Source organism: Tyto alba, unplaced genomic scaffold (assembly GCF_018691265.1).
Source record: "Tyto alba isolate M040663 unplaced genomic scaffold, T.alba_DEE_v4.0 Super-Scaffold_1000006, whole genome shotgun sequence".
Taxonomy (NCBI): Eukaryota; Metazoa; Chordata; class Aves; order Strigiformes; family Tytonidae; genus Tyto; species Tyto alba.
The window spans coordinates 3,445,711-3,467,127 of NW_024881272.1; the positions used below are offsets into that span (position 1 = coordinate 3,445,711).

Sequence of the window (21,417 nt, forward strand, 5' to 3'; positions counted from 1 at the left end):
CCCTGTTTAGTTTGCTGCATTTTGGGGAAGATCACTAGCAGGAGGACATGAAAGTCGTTAATAGTAACGACTCCACTTGCTCCTCTGTGCTAAAGGAGGATGTTTTCACAGCTGAAAGTTTGGGAAATTGAAGTATACTGCCCAACTGGGTGCTGAACAGCTCTTTACTTACACATCAAGCCGTGCTAGAAGCAGTAAAAGACAGGTGCTGTGGGAGGGTAGCGTGCTGTGGTCCTCACAGGGAGGGTGATAGAGCCATAGCTACAAAACCTTTGTCCCAGGCAGTTGTAACAGTGCAGCTTTCTGGTAGTTCTCTGCTGCCTTGGCAGACTCCCTCTCACTGGGTTTCAGAAGTGTTTTGCCTCTGTCTTGTTTTGAATTTTTTTTCCTCTCCTTCAGGATCCGTACCATTTCTTCCAGCTGCACTGTTTCCTAGTCAAGGTAATTCATCACTGGTTCACAGTGGAAACTGCCAGTTTGGTGGGTTTTATGTTTTGAATTGGTTTTCCGAGTCTGGCAGCATTCAAATAAAAAGTCAGGGAGAAATGACTCGTCTGTTACTTTATTTACCACTTGTTTTGGGAAATCTAAATCCGAATTTGTATTTGACTCATATTAGGACTTCATTGCTGGATTTTATTTTTTGTTATTTTTGGCCAGGCTGAATTCACACCCAGAATAAGCCGAGTCATCAGTCAGGGCAGCCTGTGTGACACTGAGCTCCGTTCTCCGCTCAGACCAGGGAGCTCTCTGAGCTGCCCCAGGTGGCTGAAAGCTGAAGACTTTTGCTGCAGGATCTAAACAATTCAAAGGTCTCTAGCAATCCTTGCAAAGCTACAAGTACCCTACTGTCTTCCTTAGTTTTGCTTTCTGTTTAGTTCAACTTAAGCGGATAAAATTCACAGACTGCGCCCCGTTCATCGCGTGTCATTAGTGCTGTGGCAAAAACCAAGGCGCAACTTGTTGGTAGTGGCTAGTGCTGGATGAAGAAGCATGGCTTTGCAAATGTGCCGGGGTTTGACGTCCCCGGTGTGTCCCCAGAGCATCCCTGCTGCTGCTCGCTCGGGCAGGAGGTTGTCACGGACGTGCTGGGCCCTGCACCGAGGGCTGAGCTTCTGGTGGGGCCAGCTTTGGCTGTAGCCCTTGTATCGAGAGCGGGGGATGCAGCTCTGCTGACTTAAAGACTGAGCTGCTTGGTGACAGCATTTTTCTGTCTCCAAGGCTTCTCCGGAGAGCCCAGACTAGCCAGATTCCTGATGAGGGTTTATGCTTGTGGGAAGTAACTTCCTTAGGAATAACTGTAGAATTCAGCATTTCTTAATAAGCTGGAACTGCTGTATTCCCCATGAGTCTGTATTATCTCTAATAAAACAGGAAAGATAGGGCTCCTCAGGTGAACTCCTTCCCATCCCGTCTCACTACCTCAAATATGTGAGGGCACAGAGGGGTTCAGGGTCCAACGTGAGTCTTCGGGCAACTCTGCTAACACGGTTGTGGAACACAGCATGCAGAAATATGCTTCTTCCATCACTGTTTTGAGACTTAACCTCTCTCTGAACACTTTGTTGCTGCTCTGTTCTGTGGAAGATGGCCAAGGTGAGCTACTGGTGCTTTTGTCACCAGTTTCTGTGCTACAGTTGTTAGGAATGATCTACTAACAGGCTTTCCATTGACTTTGGGCTTCGCTTTGGACTAGACTCTGGGTTTAGGGCATGTGGCCAGTCTGTGGCTCTTGTTTCAGTGGAACTCAATATTGGACTACATTGCCTTGTGGGTAAACAGAATCCCTGGCTGCACTCAGAGGGGAACCAAGGCAGACAGCTAAAATTGGTATCTCTGGGTTTTCCTGGGACTTGGCTACATGCCCAACTCGGTCCTGCAGCGTGCAGAAGCAGCAGGAGCCCTGGAAAGCCACGGATGTCCTCTTTGCGTGAGCCGTTCTCAGTGCAACCCCAGCCATCAGCAGCACCCTGACCGTTGTCATCCGTGGCGTGTGCTTGGCAGGGCGATGGGAAGGGCCCGCTTGAACCTGGGTGTCTGTGTTCGGCTCTTGGAGCAGGAACGGGAGAACCCAACACCCTCCTCAGGCCCTACAGTCTTCAAAACACCGACAGAAAGGGAAGGGATCTTCCTTACAGCTTTCATTTTTCCAAGTCAGCTGCCTCCCGTTCTGACTCGGCTTTGCAGTATACGCTTCTTGAACGTGAAGTACTTACCGCTGTTCAAAGCCCTCCCTCCCTACCTGTTTGCTTAAGAGAAGAGTTGGTAAATGTTAAATTCAGTAGGAAAATTACTGCAGGGCCCTGGCCATAGAGCTTCCCACAATTTGTGTTACAACGTGACCAGTTCTCTGACAAGCCAAAGGCACACAGTGTTGGTTTCATCCTGGAGTACTTTTCCTATGTGGAGGGTGAAGGTGAACATTTTCTTCTCTGACCCAGTGCCTGAAGTAAATAAACTGTAAATAGCTTGGGAGAACAGGCTAGGATGCGAAGAGGTGAAAAAGGGTGGTGGCGTTTTGGTTTTGGGTTTTTTTCCTTTTTTGGGGAGGAAAAGAGGAGGGTAACCATCAAAGCCCAAATTTACTCTCTCTTGCAAGCATAGTTTGAGGAGACATTATCAGGCTGAAAATACGAGCTGTTTGTAAAAGAAGCACTTTTCCTCATATGCTGCTATTCTACATGTTACTTAGAACAGTAGGCACTTAATGTTGTGCTTACTTTTCCATTATTCATGGTACTTGAGGGTTTTTTTCGGGGGGTGAGGGGGAGAGGGTACTTTGCTGAGCATGGACAATGAGAGCTTGTGTCCATGGTAAGACTACTGGTTAAAGCCAAAGTAAATATTGAAGTGGTTATAGTTATGCCAGCATAGGCCCCTATATGCACATTCTCACTCAAACTTTTCTAAAATTTAACTTCTGTTTATTGGAAATGGGTTTAGATCTGAGTGGCAAAAGCTGCCGTGTTACTGGAAGAGGAGCGTCCATCTGGAGGTCTGTTCCAGTTTAATTTATTAAACTTTGTTTTCTGAAAAGAGTAGCGGGAGTTAATCTTTTGTCCTTGTCACTCTACCAGTCTTTCCTGGTTGTGTTGCACAGGCTTTAGGTTGTAAGTCTTGCGGGAGACCTTTCTTCTTTAATTAATTTCTAGACATTGTTAATCAGCTCTTGAACGCGAAGTTGCCTCCTTTTTAGTGCTAACAGCATTGCTGTAACCTGTCCCTTTTGAGAGAAACCCACTGTATAAGTCTTCTCCCCAAATTACTCGTCGCAGGCAGAGTGTGTTGGCTTTGAGTTGAGAGTTGCATGCAAGGGAATCTCCTGAATTTCATCAGGTCCTGCACCTGGGAAGGAAGGTCCCTTTCCAGCGGTGCAGGCTGGGGAGCAGCTCTGCTGAAAAGGCCTCAGGGGTCTTGTGGACCTGTGGTGGCCAGCAGCCTGAACGTGAGCCAGTGGTGGGCCCTGGTAGCGAAGGTCAGCTGCATCCTGGGCACCATGAACAGAAGAAAGCCAGAAGATTGGGGGAGTGGTTATTTCCCTCTTGCTAGGTGCTTGTTTGATCACATCTGGAATACCACATCTGGTTTTGAGCCCCGTTGGTGCAGAAAGATGATAATAAGTGTGAGCAAGTTCACCAGACAGCCATGAAGATGATGAAACGTTGGAGAGTGACGGGTGAGAATTGTACTCTTTGCCAGCCAGCGCACCTCTCCTCTTCCTGGGGCCTTGCACTTCACACATCTTCTTGTAGCTCCTGCTTCGTCTTGACTGCACAAATGTTTCAGACTGATCTGCCCAAAAAACATGATTTGAACCTGATGCCAGGCCAAGAATAACACTGAGAGACTCCAATAATAGTACTGTGCTCACCAACCTGCTTTCAAAAAATACACACAAAAAAATCTAGTCACTGCCTTAGTCTAAGGGCCATGGGGACTGGTAAGCTGTGTTCTTGGTGAGCTAAGTGAAGCTGGGTTAATGTGGTCACTCACCTTATCAAGTGCATACCGTGGACCAGCACGAATCAGAGGATGTAGTAAAAACACTTTTCCAGGATAGGCAAGTGAGGAGAGGTGGTAACATCTCTTATGTGGTGTGCTCTCACCACCAGCACAGTTGTAGGAGGAGTTTGGGCAGACTGAAATTGCCTTTTTGCAGGTGTTGGAGGTACTGCTTTACCTCACCTACTGCAGGCCTTTTCCAAGAGGAGCCAGCACAGGACACTGCCAGCACAGTGTCTTCCATGTGATGCCACCTTACCCTCAGCTTATCACAGGAACACTCTCATCCCGTGGCTCTGCCTCCCTGCACCAGACACGGCATGAGTGTTGGCTGCTCTGTCTGGGTTTCTCAACCCTTCCTGACTGCCATCACCCAGGGAAAGGACAGGTCGTTTTCCAGAACCGGGGAGACGTGCACTGTGGGCAACAGACCACCACTGGTGGTGGTGAGATCTACAGCGGAGCTGGCTGTAGCATTTTGAAAATGGATTAAGAAGGAACAGGGTCCAACCGGTCCATCTATCTGAGTTAGAGCACTGAAGTTTTAACTGTGTACTTGGCTTCTCGAGCTCCTACAAATTGTCCGTTACAGAAGAAACGCTTTGTAACAGTGAATATACTGACCTGCCCCTTACGGCTTGAGGAGCTCTTGCTGCCAGTGGGAAGTCCTGCTCACTTTTTTATTTGCCTGTTTTTTCTTGTGCAAGGGTTGTCATTTAAAAAAAAAAAAAAAAAAAAGAGGGGTTAAAAAAAAAAAAAAGTATGTGCCTGTTTTTCCATACAGTAGTATTGCAAACATCAGAGCTGCTATTTTTTTTTCTGGGGGGGATAGGTGGACTGGTTCAGGTGTTACAATAAGAGTAAGTGCTAATTTTGTTTGATCTTAAACGTGAATCATTCTGAAACTAATAATTACTTTTGGGAATAACTTGGGTTGTTTAGGGGTTGTCTTTTTGTTTTGTTTTGTTTTTTTTTTTTTTTCGGTTGGGTTTTATTTTGAGGCTCAAAGCTGGAAAAACAAAGATTTGCCAAATTGCTAGTCATAGGGCATGTTTCATCCAGGGTGTGACAGACTTTATTGCCTTTGAGAACTTTTGGGCTCAGAAATACTGCTGGGTGGATAGTCCTGGAGGCAGCAGTCCTTCCTTTGTGCCAGAGCTTTGCCTCATCAGTCTCTTTGTAAAGGTCTACTGGGATGTGAATTTACCTTCTACATAACGCCATTACTGCCTGGGCAGTAAAATGCCATTTTTCTTCTAGCAGTTTCCTTGTGGGTAGATCTAGAGATGCCTCCAGGCTCCCACTCATGTGTCTCACGTCTGTCTGGTTAGCTGTTGGGGTCTTCCAGGGTGAATTTTGTCAAGGGCACGCAGCCTTGCCAGGAGCAGGATGGAGAACCCCAGGCGTGGGGGATCTGACTGTTGGGAAGCTCTTCCCCTAGGCAGCCCTTAGCGGAGGGCAGGATCAGGTAGTAGCAGCCCTCGGTGTGCTGTGCCCTTCGCTCGGGGTGGTGGCGTGTCCATGCAGTAAAACTTGTGCGGTCTGACCTTACAGGAGCTGGAGACAGAGACGTGTCAGGAGGAGCATCCTTCAGCCCCCCTTGTCTAGCCCGGGGAAGCGAAGAAGGGCTAGCTGTTGAGGGCAGCTGGCTTTTCAGGGCAGAGCTGCTGTAACTATCAGCCACTGTCTTTCAACTTTAAGATTTCTTCTGCTAGTCAAAGTTTTGGGCTTCATGAAGCCACTCGGGGCAATTGAGGAAACAGGCTTTATCATGTTAATACTTTTCTTTGGGGTTGAATGACTCTGTTTTTACTTTTTTTGTTGTTGTGAGGGAAATGGTGTTTCATTTGTGAACTTTGAGTTTCCATTGCACATCCCTGCAAACAGGTCTCCCGCTAATACATTTTGGGTTTGTGCGCATGCAAAGCTAAGTGGAGAAAAATCTTCTGGCTGAGACAAGGGAGCAGCCAGCATAGCACCAAGACTAATTTGACATGCGCCCCTTTCCCTCCCCAGACCGTAGCAAACCCCTCGACATGTCCCCACGGATGATCTGTGAGGTTAGAAGGACAGGGATGAGGCTTGCTGTGGGCAATGATCCCATGGACCTGACTCTGCAGGAGTTGTGTTCTTACTTTTAAGGGTTTACAGGAGCCTTAAGAGTAGCCTGGACCTGGACCTGGCAAAGAGTGTGGTGTAAGACAGACTCCAGTGTTCTGTGGGATGGCTACCATCACCTTCACTTGGTTTGTGTGATGCGCAGTTGCAGTGTGGTCCCACTGTATAGCAGGAGCTGCTTGGTGCTACTGCGACTCCAGTGATGGCCATGAACGTAAAGCTGTTTTCACAGTTCTCTGGTATTTTAGGAATTTTGGAGCTGTTGTTCACTGAGTCTGCAGCTGGAGTGTGGGAGGAAAGCAGAACAAGACCAGTGAAATTCGCCGTGGCTGTGGGAGGCCCAAGCAAGTGTGCTAAAACAGGGGCTTGAATGGAGGAGCTGCAATCCACAAAGTGCATGGAGCAAGGTTGACTTAGTCTGTGCTACCAAGTCAGCACTATGACGGTTGTAGTCCAGTTGCACACCCTTGCAAACTAGATCTACAGTGCAGTCTGACTCTGGGTCTTGGTCAAAAGCAAAACTTGAAGTTATGACTAAACCCAGCCTTGCTGTGTCCTAGGAGAGCATTTAATAGCAAAGAAACCAGCTTCTATTCACTAGCTGAACTTTCATTATTTATTGTTTTAATAGACAGGAATAAATATTCAACTAATAAGCTTCCTGTCCTTAAGTGATTGTGTTGTTCTGATTATAAATAAGCTCAAAATCTGAATTCTTGATTCTTTCTAAATTTAAAACAGGCTAAACCCCATGAGACTGATGTCTTCCAGTTGTAGGAACGAGAAAGGGTTCATTCCTTGATTCTCATCTGGAGGATCATATGATGACTTGGGGTGGAGGTATTTTCCTGAAATAGCTTGGAGATGCTCTGGGGATTGGGATGTGCCTCCTTGCTCCCTTCTGTTTGCCTTCCCCCAACTACAGATATTTCTGGCTTCAAGTAGGATGGAGGAGGCTGTGGGTCCTCTGGGTCTCTGGAGCACAAAATGCAATTTAGAGCAGTTGATGGGGGCTTAGTATGGCCTTCCAAAACCTTCCTCTTAGAGCTGTGTTACGTGTGCTCCTGTTTCACACCATCTTTGCTATCTCTCCGTGGGACCTTTTGGAGTATTTGTACTCCCAGAGGAAAATAAAGGGATTGTAAATTCTCGGTGCAGCTTGCCGAGCCGTGTCCTACCGCGGGGCTGTGCTTTCCTGCCTTCTGGCCAGGAAAATACGAGCAGCCCTTTCGCTTAAGGGACTTCGCTGCGGGATCTCCCACGGCCACGTGAGCGGACGGGTGTTGGATGTGCAAAGTCCTGGTCCCGGGGAGACGCGTGCTGGGAGGGAGCAGCTGGGATGTGACTTGGCTCACTCGCTCGCTCGCCCTGTAACCCGAAGGCTCGAGAATCCCAGGCGGAGATGAGCCTGTGGCTCCTTTGGGAACATTTCCACATAACTACCATCAGAGAGGGGGATCTGTGCATCCCGTTCCAGTTTGTGCAGCTGTACTCCTCAACCCCGAGGGGAAATAAAACCATTCTTCAGACGCTGCTTTCAGGGAGGACACAGAGGGAGCCGGCGGGCTTCTCCCACCCCATTGTTGAAGACTGAGTGCTATCGCAGTGTTTTAACAGACCACAGCATCTGCACAGAGCTCCTCTGGGTGCTTTCACAAACTTGTAACCCCTGCGTCAGGAAGCAGTATGAAAGCAAGCTGCCTCTCCCAGAGCCTCAGCCTCGTGGGGGAAAGGAGACCTGATGCTGATCCTGGTGTACACCGAGCATCCCTGCCCTCCCCCGCCACCTCCGTACCCGGGGCGGCTGTGAGGAGCTGTGCTAATTGCAAACTGGAGGCAAGTGGCTTTCTAGGCCTTGGCTGTAATTACCCGTGCTGTAGTGCAGGCAGCGAGGCGGTCCACTCTCGTGCCTTTTCCAGTGGGCGGACTGGACGGAGAGTTCGGTCCCGTGTCTGCGTGGTGGTAAAGCTGCTGTGATTCCTGCGAGGCAGGAGAGATGAGCGTGCCTGCGTTGAGGGGGTGCCCTGTCTCCGTGGGGCTCTGCGCATCCGTGGGGCTGCCCGAGTTCTGCCAGGAGCTGGGTGCGCCTGTGAGAAATAGGTGCTGCCCCTGTTTGACTCCTTTACCAGCTGGGAAAAGGCAAAGGGCCGGAATCTTGTGTGAACCGGGCTCTTTGTGCTCTCTTGTTCACAGGGCAGCCACTGACCACAACGTTGATAACACCACAGCAATCCTTAGGGAGTGGCTGAAGAACGTGCAGAACCTCTACCACGACGTGGAGTGGAGGCCGATGGAAGACCCCCAGTGAGTACTGCAGCGAGGGGCTGGCTGAAGCTGTTTGGCCTTCATATTTCAAATGTCCGAGGTCTTCTGTTTTCAAATGTCTAAGCATTAAATTGCGGATTTTTTTTATTATTTTTTTTTTTTTTTGTGGGGTCTGTCCCATTAAAACTGTGTTCTTATGGAGCCCATAAAAAGGTCTTTGACTTCAGCGAAGCAACTCATGCAGAACTTTAGAGAAGAAATCATTTTCCATTCAGTTATTTAGCATCTGCAGCTGCTCTTTGCCTGGTAAACAAATCACATCAAAAGCTACAGGGAATAAAAACTGTCATTCTTTATTTGCAAGGAAGCAGAGAAATCATAGCTCATTCCCAATAGCGTCTATGAAAGTTCTGTTGGAGACATCAAATATTCAGTAAGTTCTGAGCCAGAGAACTCAATTTAATTCAGTATATTGTGCCTTTGCATGACATGCAGGATCATTGCTTTGAAATAGGATGTTAGGTGTTTTGGGTTTTTATTGCTTTATTTTATTTTATTTTATTTTAAGATCAGCTGTTCCTTGTTTCGTTCTGTCTTCTTTTTTTTCCATCCAGGAAAACTACATCCGTTTCCCCTTTCTTTAGCCTTGCTTTTACTTTCAAGTTCCTCAGTGCAGTGGTGAGGCATTTCTGGTACAAACCTGTGGGGAATGCTTGTTTTAATGACTTTTTTAATCCTTTTATTGGAATTGAGGTTTCTTAATCCTGTCAAACTTGGCTTTTTTAAGTTCTGTAAAAGGTTTTTGAGGTTCTTAGATCCTTCACTGGCTTATGCTGGCACTGTTACAAAGTCCTGAATTTCTATTCCACACTGGGATCTGTCCCTGAATTTCCTTCCGTCTTTCTTACAAAGCGTTCGCTTTTGGATCTGATCCTGAAAACAGAGACACACGCGTAACCTTGCTCCCATGATTGGGCTCACGGGGTTGGGTCTGGGGTGTTTGTTGATTTAAGAGCTGTTACAGGGATGCAGTAACAGTCACTGATATGCCCAGACCCCGAGGGCATCCAAATCGCCTTCATGTTCGCATCCTCATTTTTGTTGATTCTGCTGGGCTCAAGGAAGCTGCGTTTACAGTTTTAAACTCAAAGCCTAGCAGAGGGCAGCTGACTTTCTACCGGAGGGTCAGATGAGGTAAATCGGCTTCCGTGCGTTTCGGTGGGGTCACCTCTGCTGACGTCAGGCGCGGGGCTGCCGCCGCGGAGGCAGCTCCTGGGTTTGATAGTGCTGTTTTGCTGGTGGCTGCTGGGCTGGCGAGAAATGCTGCGGCACTGCTTGTTCTCCGGTGCCCTGTGTACACATGCCAGCACGAAACTTGGAACCCTTCTCCCTCAAAACCTCTCCTGGGTTGCCTGAGGTGACTCTAACACTGTTTTTCTTTTGGAAGGAAGGCAGCAAGGGAACTCTTTTTTTTTTTTTTTTTTTTTTTTTTTTTTCCCCTTTTGACTAGTGTAATAGGGCCCAGACATGGGTTGCAGTCACTTTTTTTTCATCGCTAGGTCTTACCCAGAAGAAATTGGGCCAAAACATTGGCCAAGCTCCCGATTCACTCATGTGATGAAACTCCGCCAGGCTGCCCTGCGTGCTGCACGAGAGAAGTGGTCAGACTACATCCTGGTAAATACAAGGTTTGATTTATTAACTGTCCTCAGAAAAAAGCTTTTCAGGTAGTCACTCTGATGCTTGGGGCTGTCATAAAGTTTCTTCTCCATCTAAAGACAAAGCTCTTTGCAGTGGGATGCCGTGCAGTCCTCAGGCAAAAGCTTTTTGGGTAGTCACTCTGATGCTTGGGGCTGTCAAAAAGTTTCTTCTCTGTCTGAAGTCAAAGCTCTCTGCAGTGGGATGCTGTGTATCGTTTCTTGGTCTGATGAGCAAGAGACTTTGCAGCTAGGGAGGTAAATCCCTGGGTAAGCCCGAAGCTTTCTCTGCAGGGATCAGGATTGAATATAGTCCTGGTGGTGGGCAGGTACCTACAAGGGTCCCCCAGATTGCAACCCCGCCTCTTATTGATGAAATCTAGTGGGAAATGGTTCTGCAGAACAGTTGTGGAAAGCTGCGTGCCTTTGGTCACTACAGCAGCAAACAACGGTGGTGGTCCCAGCCCCTGAACAAGGCGAGGGTGTGAGGCCAGTTTGTAGGAGTTCTTCTTGATCCCCTTCAAAGCATAAACCGGCCCTGAATTTTCAGCAGTGCTATTTTCCCTCGCAGCCCCCTTGCCCCTGTGCTGCAATAACCTTCTGTGGGGTCAGAGGGAAGCTCCACATCTTTTCCCATCCGGTAGCTGTGGTGCAGGGGTGTCCCCCCCACCCCTCCCGGGATTCCCCCATAACAGCCATGTGGCCTGGGGTATCTGTGGGTTTTGCCCATACCTCATGCCTCTGGTTGCCACGTTCCCAAGAAAGTGTCAGGGGGAAGCAAATCGTTTCACCTAATAACAGATTTCTTTTTCTCTTCCCTCTTCCTTCTCTAGTTTATTGATGCAGATAACTTACTGACCAACCCAGAAACCCTGAACCTGATGATAGCAGAAAATAAGACATTGGTGGCACCAATGCTGGAGTCTCGCTCTCTCTACTCGAACTTCTGGTGTGGCATCACCCCCCAGGCGAGTGACCGGGTGAACGGTGCCGGGTGACTGGGCGAGCTGTGTTTTCAAAGGCCTCCTGCCTGGTGTCTGTGAAGCGGTGGGCTTCGCTTCTCTTCTGTGGGCTTTCCCATCTGCTTTTGTCGTGTCCTCCTGCCTGAAAAGAAGCTGCTGTAGCTCTGAGGCGTGCAGAGGCGACGTGGGCGAGTAGGGACGATAGTGGTGTCACACAGTCATCCTGGCGTGTGCCTCTCTGAGTGGTGGCATCTCCAGTCTTGGGTGGGTGTCTTGGGGAAAGGTCCTGTACGCTTACAGGCAGTCTGGGATAAGGGTAGAGTGGACGCTGCAGCCTACAAATGTTTTTCAGGCTTTGTTTTCCAACTGAGCGTAGGTATGAGCAAAGCAATACATGTTCTGCAGTGGGTGTGCAGGCACATACCTGAAACTTGCTTCCATATCTGAGATTGTTCGAAAAAGCTGAATCTGAAGGAAGCTGAGCTTGCTTAGCCAAAAGTCCTGGGAAGTGATACAACCCCACTAACTACATAAAAAAATAGTGATATTGACACCAGAATTTATTTGAGGTGGTTCCATATGTTTGTGCAATGGCCTTAAGACTCTAGGTACATAATGTTAGACTAGCTTCCCTATACAGTGATGCTAATCTGAGAGAAATTTGCTTTTCTTTCTGCAGCTCTCCATTGTTTATTTTTCTCACACATGAAAAAGATTTCTGTAGTGGGGCAACACCCTTTGCTTGTAGAGAGTGTGTGCACTGGAACTATGAATGTAAAGGGTACTGGTGTAAATGACAGAAGTGCTGAGCCTAAAAATCAGAGTTTCGTGTTCCTTTCTCAAATCACAGGTACTGCAGAAAGTATGAGATGCAAAAATGTTGTGTAGTAGAAATAGCGTTATTTTTAGAGCCAGAAGGAGGTTGATCTATCGCTTTACAAGTCAGTGCACGTCACCGTGGTGTGTTGACCCTGGCTGGTAGGTAAGCCCCCGCCCAGTCGCTTGCTTTCTCCCACCCAGTGGGATGGGGGAACCAATTGAAAGGGAAAAAGCAGACAAAAAAACAAAACCAAAACACCTCAAACCCAAAAGCAACCCTCATGGGTTGAGGTAAAGACAGTTTAATAAGTGTGGGGGAGTGGGGGGTGGAGAAGAAAACCCAGACAAAAAAGTGATGCAAAACCAGTCACTCACCACCAGGAGATGGATGCCCAGAACAGCTACTCTGGAAAAACTCTCCCTCGGTGTTGTTGCTGAGCGTGATGTTATACGCTATGGAAAATCACCTTGGTCGGCTGGGGTCAGCTGTCCCAGCTGTGTCCCCTCCCAAACCTCTTGCCCACCCCCAGGCTGCTCACTGTGGGGGTCAGGGTGGCAAACAGAGGTGGCCTTGAGGCTGTGGAAGCCCCGGTCAGCAGCAGCAGCAGCAGCTAAAGCGTCGGCGTGTCGTCAACGCCGGTTTGGTCACCGGTCTAAAACACAGCACCTTGGGGGCTGCTGTGAAGAAACCTAACTGCATCCCAGCCAAACCAGTACAGTCGCCTTGTCCATAAAAGGATTTTAGTAAGACAATCAAATATACAGAAGGGCAGATCTATTGTCACAGTAATTTTTTGCCTTTTTTCACTCTCTTCCTTTGAAATGTTCTTGCTAAGCTCTAGATGGGCTTTCCAAGACATTCAAGCTGGAATGGGAACTGTAGTTAATGTTTTTTTTTTTTCTCCCAGGTAAGCCTCAATGATGAGATCAGCTTTTTGACCTGTTTGTGTTTGCTGCTGGCGTGTGTTTTGTCGTCCTTTGGGGAGGCAGGATCCTAAGCTACACATCTCCTAGAATAGCCAGAGGGAGCTTTTTTGTGTTCTCTTGAAAATTTTCCCTTTTTGCCCACATTTGCCCTGGAAAGCTTCAGGATTTCCATTTTCCTTCCATCTCTGAGTCTTGCCTTAACTTCTCTGTCAAGACAAGCTTGTCCTGCTGCATGGTCAAATGTGTTTAAGCCTGAGCTGCACATATATCTTTGAACTTCCCTGGGGCACATGAATATGAGTATTTTAGAGAGGCTTCACTGCCTTGCCCATCCCTACCCTCTTGCTTTATTCCAGAGAGCTAACCAGATACTGATTCTTGTTATTATTGCTGGAGTGGAAACAAAGAGCAAGCTCCATTCCCCATGTCTTCAGGTGTAAAACATCATTATTTCTTTCCACTGTTATCAAGGACACAAGGTCCGTCTGATAGCAAGTGGTTTGTAGCAGATGCCTTGAGAATAGTATAAGAACATGATAAACAAGTAGGTGAATGATACTTCTCCAAAATATTTTTCCATCCACTGGCAAACTCCTTCTCTAGGATTTCTTGAGGAAGGTCTTCGTCTTTAAAGCTCTCAGTGATTTTTTTTCTTTTACAGAAATCTCTATCTGAATCTTTCCTTTTTTTTTTTGACACCCACACCTCCTTATGGCAAGTAGTTCCACAGTGCAGACGAACTAACTGAGTAAAAAATAACAGGAAAAGATCCTGAACTTTCCAGATGCTTGGGAAGTAAATATATAGATAAGAAAAGGGGGTGTGCGTGGGTGTGTTTACTTGTTTCAGTTTTTGTTTTAAAACAGAGACATCAACTTCATCGCAAAGCCATTGTCCTTTAAGTTTCTAGTGTTAATTCCTGAGACAGCCAGGTTTTCCACTGATGTACATCATCATTGCACCACAGCCTGAAGCGGATCTCGGCCTGTGTGCACCAGCCTCAGCCCTGGCCCCTAGCGTTACCTCTCCAGTAGCAAATTTCCATCGTTACCAACATTAGCTGAGGAAAGGAGAGAAGGGAAAAAAACTAGCAGCAAATGCATCCTGCAGAATTTGGCAAAAAAAGCAGCTCAAATGAAGAGGAAAGTTCCCACTTTAATTTCTGTTCTTTCCTCTCAGTAGCTGGTGTTTTTTTCTCGCAGTCCCCCAGCTTCGTGCTCTCAGCCTTGCCCTCCCTGGGGACTTGGGGAGGGAGGAGCAGCCGGAGCACGCCCTGAGACGCGGCCTCCGGCACCGAGCAACAGCAAGCCAAGCCCAGCTCCAGACAGCCTGACATTTACTAGTCGTGAAGCTATGACCTTAGGAGAGCACAGCAACGGTGCTGACAAGTTGGAGTCTTTCTTGACTAGACGTGATTTATGAGCAGTGAAAAGCCCCAAAACTGGAGGAGGAAAGATTAGTTTCCAGCATCTTTCACCTGCGGGTATTCTCGGATGTGTGTTAAAGGTTGAATGTCTGAACCCTTCCTTCAGAGGGAGTGCTGGTGAGGTCTCTACCCAGTCGCTCCTTCTCATGAAACCCAGACCAGCTGTGTCTGAGAGACCTTCTGACCACACTGTGAGGACGGAAGGGCAGAGGGGGAGGATCAACAGATACATAAACAGAGAAATGCACCACACCATGCTTCTACACAAAAGCAGGGTAAAGTGGCTCTGCGGTGATTTGCTCAGCAGTTGCTAGGATGCTCATGGAAAATATAACGTAGAAGTAACTTTAACTTATTTTAGTGACTCATCACTTCTGCAAAGACCAGAATCTGCTCTGGATTCAACCATCAGCTGCCTCCGGATGTCTAATTGGTGCGTTAGGATTTTCTTTCTGGAGGGATTCAGCATCTGTATTTCCAAATCTGATAGCTTTAGACATAGTGCACCTGCAAAGCCAGCCGTGAGCGGCCCAGCGTGGGTGCTGCTGCACCCACAGTGCTGGAAGGCTGGCAAGGCTCGTGGTGGCAGAGAAATGAGCTGAGTGAGGTGCTTCCCCCAGACAGACTCTGCGGGGAGAGCTCAGGAGTGAGTATTTAAACCTGCCTGCCCTGGGATGGAGGAAGCAGGGATTCTAACACAGCTGATGGAGATTGAGATGTTGCCTTGGCTGCAGTGAAGCAAATGATTATTTTTTATTTTTTAAAATCACCGTCAGAAATAATTTGTGGGTCCTATTCTGTGAGACACTGAACGTCCTTTGTGTGTGTTGAACGTGGAGGATGTCAAGGGTGCTCAGCAGCTGCCAGGATCAGACCGGAGAGTCTGTGTGCAAAAAAAGGTGTTTGAAGAGCCAGGAGAAAATAGTCTGAGGTTTGAAGCTCTATTGCAAGGGAATTTTGCAACGGAAAGGCTTGGATTTCCAATAGCTGCTAAAAAGGAGAGAAAAGGTCGAACTTTCAGGATGGAGATTGTTTCTAAATAATTGACTGAGCCCCTTCCAAATGGTAGACACTTAAAAATTTGAGAATTGAGGACTGATCCATCTCTGCTGGGGAAGGCTAAGAGTGAGAGGTTTTGCTCAGGAGCGTCTATGAAACAGAAATCTCTTCTAACAAGCAGCCCCCTCACTGTGATTGCAGGGCTATTACAAAAGGACCTTGGATTACCCTCTGATTCGGGAATGGAAGAGGACAGGCTGTTTTGCTGTCCCGATGATTCATTCCACGTTCCTCATTGACTTGAGGAAAGAGGCCTCCACCAAGCTGATGTTCTACCCCCCCCACCAGGACTACACCTGGAGCTTTGATGATATCATGGTCTTTGCCTTCTCCAGTCGCCAAGCAGGTAGGTCTGGAGCCTTTGCTGGGGAGGACTCGCTAGTGGAGACCTGCAGGCAGACCTCTGCTTTGAGTTCACAGGCCAAAAGCCCTGGGTGGGCTTCAGCGGTGAGTTCAGACCCCGTTCCCTTTTGTCTTTTGGATCTGGTCAGGGATAACCCGCAGCAAGTGACTGGCCACGCGGGTTTGTGTCACAGCTAGCTTCAAAGGACACGGGAGCCATTCTCGGGATGGGCGCGGTGTTTCAGGGAAAACACGTGCAGCGTCCACCCTCGATTTGCGTCGTGGCAAGACAGTAGTGACCACGGGTGAATGCTGTGAGAGTGGAAGGTGTTCTGAAATCTGGAGGTAAGGTGCCTCGAGTCACCACTTCCAGGAGATCTGTGAGGGCGAGAGACCTTTTGAACGTAGCAGCCCTTGTGGAAAACAAAACCCAACTTGCTTACAGCGCTGATGAGGCCTCATGGCAGCTCAGCAAGAATTGTCTGAGAGGTAGGGGAGTTTGTTTTGTCTTTTTTTCTTTTTTTTTTTTTTTTTTTTTGAAAGCAAAATCAGTGCAACTTTCAGGGGAATGATGTGGAATCTGCGGGCTGTGCTGAGAGGAAAATCTCTTGCAGGCAAGAGCAGGTTAGAGCTGGTGTGTGAGCATTAAAATCTCTGCATACTCGGTGTTGTATCATGGGTACTCTGGAAGAACCAGTCAAGCACTGAGCTGCCTTGAGGTCCTCGGGGCGCAGCAGGGAGAAAATATGTACCACTCCGGCTGATACTGGGATCAGTTTCTACCAGACAATGGGAGGATTTCAGTTAGACCTGAAGTGCAGGGGTCCTTTCAGGCCAAGTCGCCACCTCAGTGTCCTCTTCCTTTTTCTGGAATGGCTGTTGGTGTTTGCAGAGAGCTCCAGGTGTCTCTGAGAAATCACTGTCCCTGAATTGCACGATACTGCTGATATTGCTGCTTGTGCTTGCTGTGGGGATGTTTAGCCCCATTTATTTTTGGGGAAGTGGACCTGGTGGGTATTCTGTCTCCAGCAAAAAGTCCTGACTGGCAGACCAGTATGTACCAGTGTCCAAGCTGAAAGGAGCTCCTGGGCAGGAAACAGTTGTAATGCCCATCTGCGTTGTTCTTTGCCCTGCTGTGTTGAAAAAGGGAAGGTTTGGGGCCTTAGAAGGAAAAAGGGACTGATGAAACCTCAGCAGCACCAATGCAAGGCACTTTTGTTGAGAGCTTGGTGACTGGTTTGCTGGCTTACTGAGGGGAATTAGTAGGGAAAAGTTGTTTGTGGGTCCTCTGAGTGATGTGCAGTTGGTGTTTGTAAAAGAGGCAAAGTGAAGGTGAGAGGGAAGGGCTGTTCTTGGAGGACAGACAAGCAGAGAGAAAGTAAAGTGAAGTGAAGAAGTATAGCTCGTTGTTGCTGTTGTTAGCAGTCATTTCTGCAGAAGAGACTGAGAAGACTGCCCTTCCCACCCTTCCCAGACCAGCGCAGCAGCCACCAGCTGTTGGTGGCTTTCCTTTTAGTGATGTTTCTGGATTGAAGTTCTTGGCGGCGCTGAAAAAAGATGGCATTGTCTTGGCAGACTGAGCAGGGTTTTTTAAAACTCAGCTACAAGAGGATGAGGGGCATCAAATTAGAGAAATGAATGATAGAGGAGAGGCAGCAAGAGCTGAAATTAGAGCCCCTGGGAGGCAGAGGCGAGATGTGAACTCGCAGGGCACCTTTGGGGCCCTGACTTTCAGAGTCAGGACATCGGTATATTGGCTCCAGAGGAGAACTTGAGGTTTAAGTCTGGGTAGCAAAGCAGGCTCCTTCAAAGCTACCTGCTCCCCTTGTTCCCTCTGACAGCTGTCCCAGAAACGCAGCATCGAATGAGTGTGGTAACTGCATTGCATTAGCTCCAACTGCTTAAGAAATATTTCAGGCATTAAAACCCATCATTTTTTCCTTCCATCCCTAGAACACTTTAGCTTTTTCCAGGACTGACCCATGACATGAAAGGTTTTGCTTCAGCAGTCTGGCCCGTCGATCTGCTCAGATTGTTGGATTGTATCCTGGGCTGAGTTTTGCCACCCAGGATAAAAGGATGACATCCAAGTTCAGAAATGTGCCAAATGTAAGGACTTTGAGGTAAACTTCTCTTTGGGGTAATTCCACTTACATCCCCGAAGTCATAAATGATGTTGGCTTTCATCCAGGCCAAGTACTGCACTTAATGCCTCGGATCAAACCATCGATTTTCAGCAGTGCTCGAAGGGACTGTTTTGTGATGTTCCAAAGAGACCATCCCACTTCTGCTGAGAGGACATGGCCTGTGGTGGGAGTACCAACTCAGAACAAAACTCAGGTGCAGGTGTTTTATTGACAAAGGTGGGCTCTGCAGAGCCCTTTGCCCTCACAAGGTAGCATCTGGCCAGGCGTCCTGAGGTTCCTTTCAGCCTGAGGCTCTGAAGACCTAGAGCCAGCCAGCAGGAAGGTCTGGTCACAGGGATGGGGTGGGAATTTAGGTTGCCTAAATATGGCTGTAGGTTTAGGGCATGGCTGTGAAAGCTGGTCACTGCCTTACAAAGGCTAATAATAATACAAATATCTATAGATTTCATGTCCCTTGTAGCAATCATTTTTTTTTTTAATTGTAAAAAACAGCGCTGGAAAGCGTGTCCCCCTCCCGATTTTAAGGTAGCTTTACCATTCTAAAGTAGCTTTTATCCCAGAAGGAACAGAAATACTGGCATGGATCTGTGCAGATTAACTGTGTTTAAGCCAGCGGAAGATAAGAACGAAGATCAGTGAGCCAGATAAGATTAGTTGATTAGATCAGTGCCAAACCCATTAATGTCAGCAGGTAGTATTTTTTATTCTGCCATTTACCTAAATTGCAGCTGACAGCTGAATGTGTTTTGGCAAGTAGTGTAGCCAGCAATTTACTTGCAGAACTTAAAATGGTAGAAACACCGGCATCATTAATGCAGACAATTCTGCTTCTGCTAAAAATACCAAGGATTAGGGGGAGTAATATGTGAAAACATCAACGCACCAAGTAGTGTTTATTTCCTAGAGGGAGGGGGGGTGTGGTTGTGCTTGTTTCATATGAAAAAAAGAAGGGGAAAAAAAAAAAAGGCAGGTTTGAATTTTTATTTTTTGTTTTTAAATCTACCTGGCCAGTTGTATGGATTCAGCAGCTTTCAGGCTGTGGTTAGTTAATAAAGGGCCTTCCCAGAGCTCAAAGAAAGCCAGCAGAAGTACTTTCCCTTGGCTTCTCTGGATGCAGCCTCCGAGCGCGGTGCCTGCTGTGGGCTCAGCCGGGTACAGCTGATGGTGAGCACACCCGGGCAGTTACGTTATCGCCTCTTTTTGAGAGCATCTTTCTCTCCTCGCTGGTGTCTGTCTCCTAGGATTTTCCTCTAATCTTCAGGGCACAGTAAAAGCTAGTCCTGGAGAGGAAAGGACCATGCTTGGTAGAAGGCTTGGCACTTCCACGGTGGTTGTCATACATTTTCCTCAAAGCCTTTCGCCAGCACAGGTGAAAATGTATTGTCTTTATTTTCTAGCCAAAGCAAAGAGAAGCGGGAAGGTGCTGCAAACCCCAGACTGAACCCCTTGCTGGGCTAGAAACAGACCCCGCAGCTATGCTGATGCCTTGGACCTTGCATCTTCATCCCGGGTGATCCCGGGGGAGCTGGGCTGCCTGGGCCCACCTTTGCCCCCCCGTGTGCTGTTGGAGCCGGGGATCAGACTCGCCTTGTCCACCCGGGAAGAGTCAATTACGTATTTCCCGCGGTCTGACAGAGAAGCCTTGCAAAGCCCAGACAAAAGCTTCCATCGGCCCTAGCCACGCTGGGTTTGTTTGAGTTCGTCCCTCTCTAAAGCTGCCTTCGCCCCGAGGGTTGAAAACTGTGTGTTTCCCCCACCTTTGGAGCCCCGATTCCCCCCGGTTTGGAGGCTGCTGCTGAGCCCTGGGTCTGCGCAGGGAGAGGGGCCCCACGGCCCAGGGTCGCTGCTGCTGCTTCTCCTTTGGAAGCCCCTTTGGCTCCTGTGCCTGGCCGTTGCATCTCTTGAGGCTGGCTTACTCACAGGGTGAAACCCTGCTCCTGCTTTTGGGCTGGGTCTGTGCAGGGATGGTCAGGGGAGGCGCCGGGTCTGAGCAGTGCTGGGGGGGCCTGGGGGGGGTGGGTGGTGGTTCTGCCGTACTCCCCGGTTACCCCCAGTTGTCTTGCTGTGTGTAGGTAGCCAAGTGCTTTTCCTAAAGGCCAGTTCTGCCCTCTGCTGTGGGATTGTTTTCATAGCATGAAGGCAAAGGCCAAAAAAAGACCCTTTCTCTGGTCTACGAGTTGGGTCCCCCATCACTCCTAGGAGAAAATCTGATTGCAGTTAAAAATACCTGCCGTTAGGGAGCAAGTAGGAATTGGTTTCGTAGGAGAGGCCGCTTGCTGCCAGCCAAATAAAACAGAAAATGTCACTGTGATGTTTTTGAATCGTTTGCCTGTGAAGCAGAACTTCTTGGGACTGAGGTCCTGGCACAAGTGTGGTTGTGGCTACGTAGCAACAGAGCAGCGAAATCGGCTGGTTGGAAGAGCTGACCCCAATTTCTGTTTTTCTGTGATCCCCAGGAATACAGATGTTCATCTGCAACCGTGAGCACTATGGCTTCCTTCCCATGCCCCTCAAATCGCACCAGACGCTACAAGAAGAAACCGAGAACTTTGTGCACACGCTGATCGAGGCTATGAGTGAGTTCCTGTGCCCTGCCACGAGGCACCCCCCCAAGTTCATGTTTGCAGAGCTCTCCTGCCAGCGGCCCAGCTCTCCTCCCCTTGAGGGTCTGCATCCTGACCTGACTGCTCCCACACTGTTTTGATAAGCAGTTTTCCTTTTTTCCACTGCTCTTCTACCTAGGGCTCTAATCACTTCACAGGCAGGTCAACCCCAGTTCACAAAGCCCCTTGACTTGCCCTATATTAAATGCAAAAATGCGTCTTTAACGTGGAAAGGATGCTGCAGAACCTCGTTCTTGTCATGAGGTCTCTCTGGCACGTGGCTGCTGGCTTCTGCTTTGCAACGGGGACGCTTTCTGCTACACCCACTCCTGCACTGACTCCATATCCCAGCTCGCTGGGACTTTTTTAGGCCCAGTAATGGAAACATATGCAGATACGTTATTATCAGTGCAGCTGGTACGTGAGGGTGATGCTTGGGGTCTCTCCTCTCTTTCAGTCGATCGTCCTCCCATTGAACCCTCTCAGTATGTCTCTGTTCCTCCGAAGAACCCTGACAAGATGGGATTTGATGAAGTAAGGAATGCTGCCGTTGTCCTGTCTCGTCTTCCTATTTATCACTCAAAGGACTTGGGTTATCTGTGTAGCTTACCTTCCAGCCAGTTTCCTTTGGAGTATATTTTCACATAGTTAGCTCTTACCCAATCGCTCATCTTTTGGACTTAAGCTTTTGGCAAGGAGAAAATAGCCGCCTTTCTGTGAGGAGAACTTCTGCTGAGCTCAGGGATGCAGAAGGGGAAGGGCTCCGGGAGCCTTCTTTCCCTCTGGCATTTGCTGTGGAGAAACGAGGCCAGGCAGGTCCACTGGCACTTAGTACCTGCCACAGGACCCCTGATGAGGAGGAGTGCAGGTTTGTGTGCGAGGGCAAGTGCCCCTGCAAATCTTTGGGCTCCCTGTCTCGATGGTATGGAGGTTTTAATCCAGCCAGGAGGAGATGACAGAAGTGAGGCTGAAAACCAGGTTATTTAACTCCCTGGTCCTTGTGCTGTTGCCTCTACATCTGACTGCAGAGCAGCTTGGCAGTCCTTCCAT

At 48.3% G+C, this 21,417-nt stretch overlaps 1 protein-coding gene across 2 annotated transcripts in view; it reads left to right on the plus strand.

Moving 5' to 3' along the window:
• The window catches only part of COLGALT2 (collagen beta(1-O)galactosyltransferase 2), a 54,827-nt gene that overhangs the window by 27,227 nt on the left and 6,183 nt on the right, over nt 1–21,417 (plus strand). For both annotated transcript variants that reach the window (XM_042784139.1, XM_042784131.1), the window contains exons 2-7: nt 8,314–8,424; nt 9,945–10,062; nt 10,916–11,050; nt 15,417–15,621; nt 20,221–20,340; nt 20,825–20,901. In XM_042784139.1, coding sequence (XP_042640073.1) covers nt 8,314–8,424; nt 9,945–10,062; nt 10,916–11,050; nt 15,417–15,621; nt 20,221–20,340; nt 20,825–20,901 — 766 coding nt within the window. The remainder of the gene's footprint in view (nt 1–8,313; nt 8,425–9,944; nt 10,063–10,915; nt 11,051–15,416; nt 15,622–20,220; nt 20,341–20,824; nt 20,902–21,417) is intronic.